Consider the following 5161-nt stretch of genomic DNA (forward strand, 5'->3'; position numbering starts at 1 on the left):
TGCATATTATTTCTTACATATTGATTTAAAAATCATTTTAAAGTCCTAAATGGTACTCTGGTTGCAGTTTTATGAAACAAATAAAGCATGCCATAGCAGTTTAAATTTTAACAGCTTATATAGTCTAATACATTTCTGCACAAACTTGGTATTGCTGAGCATTTATTAGCTTATTTTTCAGTATAAACATGAAATACTTTCCTACACTTGGGCAAAAATGTCACATTATTGTGGCTTTCTGATTGCCACTTGGATAATGGCATAATTGGAATAGATTTTGCAGTGGTACAATAAAGAGCGGTCTTCCAGCTATGCAAAGTTAGTCTAGAGACTGTACTTTAACCATACTTTTTAGAATTTGCAGGCTCAATTAAATGAAACATAAAAAAGTTATGTCATCAAATGACTTTAGTCTGCTTTTAATTACTGTATTTTTAGATATACTTAATATATTTTACCTAGTTTAACAATCACAAAATTATAGTTAAAAAAGTTATGTCATCAAATGACTTTAGTCTGCTTTTAATTACTGTATTTTTAGATATACTTACTATATTTTACCTAGTTTAACAATCACAAAATTATAGTTATAAGGAAATATCTTCAACACCTCACTTAGATACTAAGTTTTATAGATAATATGTAATTTTTCTCTTAATAACCACAAAGTTAAATTGATAAGGAAACTATCTTCATCACTTCATCTGTTTGGATACTAAATGTTCATAGCTGTCAAGAATAGCTAGTAGACTCATTCAAAATTGCCATTTTTTTTTTTCTCTACCAAGGGCATTCTCTTTCTCATGAAAGGATCACTTCAACTTTTCTGAGTCAAAAGCCCTTGGTCTCTTCATACTGCCAAAAAACCTCTTCTGGCTCTAAGGTTGATCCCACACAATGCCTCAGATGTGAGAGTTTCGGTAACGCTTCATAGAAATGATTCTCAAGAATCTTGATTTAGATCAAGATTACACATTTGCATGTATGTTAATGTTACTCTAACGTCTTTCTTATTCCTTGCTAGAAAAACTGCCACAGTAGCTAACCCAAATTGCCTTTCCCTGGTAAAGCACCCCGAAGACTCAGTCTAATTTGTCATTAAGTAGTTTCAAAATCTCTAATGAGAGTGACTGGTTCTAAGGCATATTTCCACAATGATTCTAATATTCATTTGCTACCTTGTCCCAAGTTAACAGAGTAAAAATGCTATTTCTTATGAGTATAACAGTAATCTTAATCTCAATTATGTTGATATTTGTGCTTGACTTACTACAGTTAAGTCTCAAGTACAACCCTCACAGCTTTTAAGAACTTACCCTTCACTTTGACTTTAAACAAAAGGCAAACTTTTGTTTGTAAACTGGGAAATCATGTCAACTTATATAGTACACTTCTATTACCATGAAAAGCTTGAGTTCCACTGAAATTTGGCATTAATGATGCCAGCTTAGCATATTAACGAAATTTAAAATGTTTCTGTTCTTTGCTAATTCTAAATCAGAAGATTAAGATTTCAGTTTCAGGTTTAAAAACTCAAATATTAGAAAACATCAAGGAACCAGTAGAGCTGAGACTTGAAAAAAAGCACTTGTAAACTTTAAAATTTCACATTTTAGAATCAGGAGAGAAACCTGGATATGAGTATTCCTGGCCCCTCCCTGAGAAAATCTTAGTCTACTTCAGTGATGAATAAAATCCCAAGATTCAAAATGGAACTATACTTCCAGGTCCAGCCAGAAACAAGGCTATTGTAAAACAAGACTTAAGATTTGTACAGCAAAATAATTAAGACGAAAAACAAGACAACGTTGTATGCCACGGTGGGGCTGAAATGCAAGACTGATGCCTCTTTTCCAGGCAGAGACAAACCTGAACAAGGGCCCCCAGCTTATCTATTGACTCTCCAAAGATCTCACCTGTGAACAGATCCTTGCGTCGCTAGGACCTTTCCAGACACCAGCATAGCTGGCTGCCAGGAGGAAGCGAAGCTGCTGTAAGACCTGTTTCTAGAGTGCCAACAAAAGGAAAGCCACAGGGACTTGTCCAGGTAAGAAGTCCTAAGGCCGCAAAGTTAGTTTCGCAGGGTGTGACTGGAAAACCTTGCCCTATCTTCTTTAGCACAAAACAGACCCTGCCCTACGTCCTCCTCCATCCATGCACCCAATACGCTTCCCCAGAATCTTCCAAACCAAGGAAGCCTCGGACACGAGCAGCCTCCAGGAACCTCCAAATTCCTGGTGAGACCTGACCTCTTGGTGAAGCCTCCCGGAAGAAGAAAAGATCAAATGAGACCGGCTCAGCGGGGTCTTCCCGAGGCGACCCCCGGAGTTAACGTATTTATTTTTCACGTTGCAACGGCTGATTGCTTTACATAGACATTTCATGCTGTAGCTCTGCATGGAGCCGAGGACAAAAGTAACATTTTTATTAATGTAATTATTATAATTATTCTTTAACAAAGCTATTAAATAACCTGTACAAAGCCGGGCCCTATCCTAACAAAAAAACAAACAAAACCCAGCATGATTTCAACTCTCCCAAGGTTCCTCCGCTTTGATTCAGCAACGTTTCCTATACACAGGTCAGCTCAGGGCAGTCCCCCCAAACGGTGGGAATGGTTCAGGGCTCGAAACCGCCCTTTCGTGGCGCAGAGCCCTCCGCCCTACCTCCCCTGCTTCTCCTGGACACAGGGGTCCCCGTCCGCCGGCCGGGCCGGGGAAGCTGGAGGCAGACAGCAGGAAGGGGCAAGTGCCTCTGTTGGGACTCCCCTCGGCCAGCTGCCCACAGGCCCCCAGGACCGGGGGGCCCCCCTCCTCCCCGTAGAGGTGCTGGGGAGTGCGAGGCGGGAAAGGCCCAGACTCGCCCCCCGGCTGGGCTCACAGATCCCGTGGGTCCTCCCGCTTGACGCCGGCCTCGGCGACTTTGAGCTTCTTGTTCTGGTGCGTCTTGACGTGCTTGGCGAGGTGGTCGCTGCGCATGAAGCGCTTGCCGCACTCGGGGCAGGCGAAGCGCTTCTCGCCCGTGTGAGTCCGCAGGTGCCGCTGCAGCTCGTCCGAGCGCGTGAAGCTCTTGCCGCAGAAGAGCCAGTTGCACACGAAGGGCCGCTCGCCCGTGTGCCAGCGCAGGTGCGCCTTCAGGTGCGACGTCTTGCCGTACACCTTGCCGCAGCCCGGCACGTGGCACACGTGCTGCTTCTTCTTGCCCGGCTCGGGCTCCGGGGCGCCGCCCGCCGCCTGGCAGTTGGGGCAGCGGCAGCGGCGGCACCTCCTGGCCGTGGCCGCCAGGGGGGCCTTGGTCTGCAGCAGCGCGGCTATCTGGCTCTGGTACTGCGCAAAGTCCGACGGACCCAACACCAGGCCCCGTTGGAGGGCGGCGGCGGCGGCGGCGGCGGCGGCAGCGGCAGCGGAGGCAGGGAAGCGGGGCGCGTGGGGCCCGCCGGCACAGGCTCCCGACAGGCTGCCCCCCGGAACCCCGGCGGTCCCCGGGCCGGTGCCCGCCTGCGGGATACTCCACCATGGGAGGTCGTCGGGGGCTGGGTTGGGGGACAGCTGTCGGCACGTGGGAGGCGGCGGCGGGGGCGGCGGGGGCAGCAGGTTGGAGTAGCCGGGCGGCAGCGCGGCCTGGGCCGCGTAGGGCACGTAGGCAGGCGCGCAGCTGGCGGGCAGCGCCGCCATGCTGGAGGGCAGCATCTTGACGGGTGAGAATTCGTAAGGGTACGAGGGGTCGGCAGGGGGGGTAAGCGGCAGCTCGTGCGCCGCCCCGAAGGACGGCTGGAGGTGCGTTTTCTGCGGCGTCAGCCCCAGGCTGGGGTGTGGGGGCGGCAGCGCGCCCGGCGAGTGCGCCGGCATGTCGGAGGTCCACGGGTGAAAAAGCCTGGAGGGCGAGCCCAGCGCTGGGTCGTAGGGCACCTGCAGGAAGTCCGGGGGCGCCGCAGCGCCCGGCTGGCCGATACGGCTACAGGTGGCGGCTAGCAGCGCCAGGGGTGAGTGCTTGCCCAGGTCCGGGGAGGCGCTGGGGGTGCGGTCCTGCATGGGCGGCGGCCGGGGAGGGCGGAGAACAGACAAAAGGTTAGCGCTCCGAGCGCGGTCTCCAGGCCAGCCCGCCACCCCCTCGCCAGCTATTATACTGCCGCCCCTCCCCCGCCCGCTGCCCCTCCCCCGCCCCCGAGCCCCCCGCGCGCCCCCGCCAGTCCCGGGAAACTTTTGGTGCCTGCGCTACCTGCACGCGGAGCGCACGAGGGCTCCTGTGAAATCACGGCACTTGGCTCCCGGAGACGCCACCCAGTCTTAGAGGAACCAGGCGCGGAGTGGGCGGGGAAGGGATCCGACCCGCGACGCCCGGTTCCGCGGTCAGAAGGGGCCCGGAGACACCCACAGCCGGACTGCCCTCGCTCCCTCCCTCTCATCTTTTAAGCGGTTTCCACGCGACTCTCGGGCTCCTCCCCCGCCCCCGCCCCTGGCTGAAATCAGCCGGGGTGGGGAGGGGGTGGGGGGCCAGCTGGGTCAGCTAGGGCCTTGTTCTCAGCCTGAGGCACCCCAGCACCACCCCCGGACCCGCGCGTCCCTCCCCCAAAGGCCACACTCTTGACACCGAGCTTAGGTGCTAAGTTGGCGTGGGCACCCCGCTAAGTCTGACTCCAGCGACATCCACGGGGCACGGCTCCCTTTGAGACTCCGGGTACGCAGAGTGCCTGGAGAAGTCGAGCCCCGACCCTTCCCACCTTTCCCTCGCCCCCTCCGAGCCCAGCCCTGACCTGGAGGAAGGCCTGCAGCGAGTCGTTCCGGAGGACGGCAGCGGCGGCCATGGCTACAGTTGGCCGGCGCTGGGCTGCGGAGCAGGGCGCAGCCGAGGCATGGAGACCCCAAGGCCGGCCGGACGGCCCCCCTCGCCCCTCGCCGGCGCCCGCCCTGTGCACGGGGGCCCTCCCTGCCCGCGCCCCTGGCCGCACCCCGCTCGCTCGCCCAGCGCGAAGTCTGAGCGCTTCAGGATCACCTCCAAGAATTTGATAAGGACTTTGCTGGGCCGCCAGCCAGTCAGAGGGAAGATTTATGACTTTGAAGTTTGCCGCTGCCCAATCATCAAAGAATAGCGGCTCTTTCAGAAGCGAAAGCAAATCCTTTGAATCCACAAAGCTCCTATGGTGTGTTTGTTGGTCTGGATA

The 5161-nt window shown here is 53.6% G+C and overlaps 1 protein-coding gene across 1 annotated transcript; it reads right to left on the minus strand.

Annotated features, from left to right (window-relative positions):
- Nucleotides 1–2876: 2876 nt before the first annotated feature.
- SP5 (Sp5 transcription factor) lies at nt 2877–4935 on the minus strand (the record flags this gene model as incomplete). Its single annotated transcript, XM_079782489.1, has 2 exons — nt 4754–4935; nt 2877–4025 (listed from the first exon to the last, which is right to left on the minus strand). Exons 1-2 carry the CDS (start codon nt 4802–4804, stop codon nt 2877–2879), a joined length of 1200 nt encoding a protein of 399 aa, XP_079638615.1. The 5' UTR covers nt 4805–4935.
- Nucleotides 4936–5161: the final 226 nt, after the last annotated feature.

The sequence above is a fragment of the Cnephaeus nilssonii genome, assembly GCF_951640355.1.
Source record: "Cnephaeus nilssonii genome assembly, chromosome: 10".
In the NCBI taxonomy this organism is placed as follows: domain Eukaryota; kingdom Metazoa; phylum Chordata; class Mammalia; order Chiroptera; family Vespertilionidae; genus Cnephaeus; species Cnephaeus nilssonii.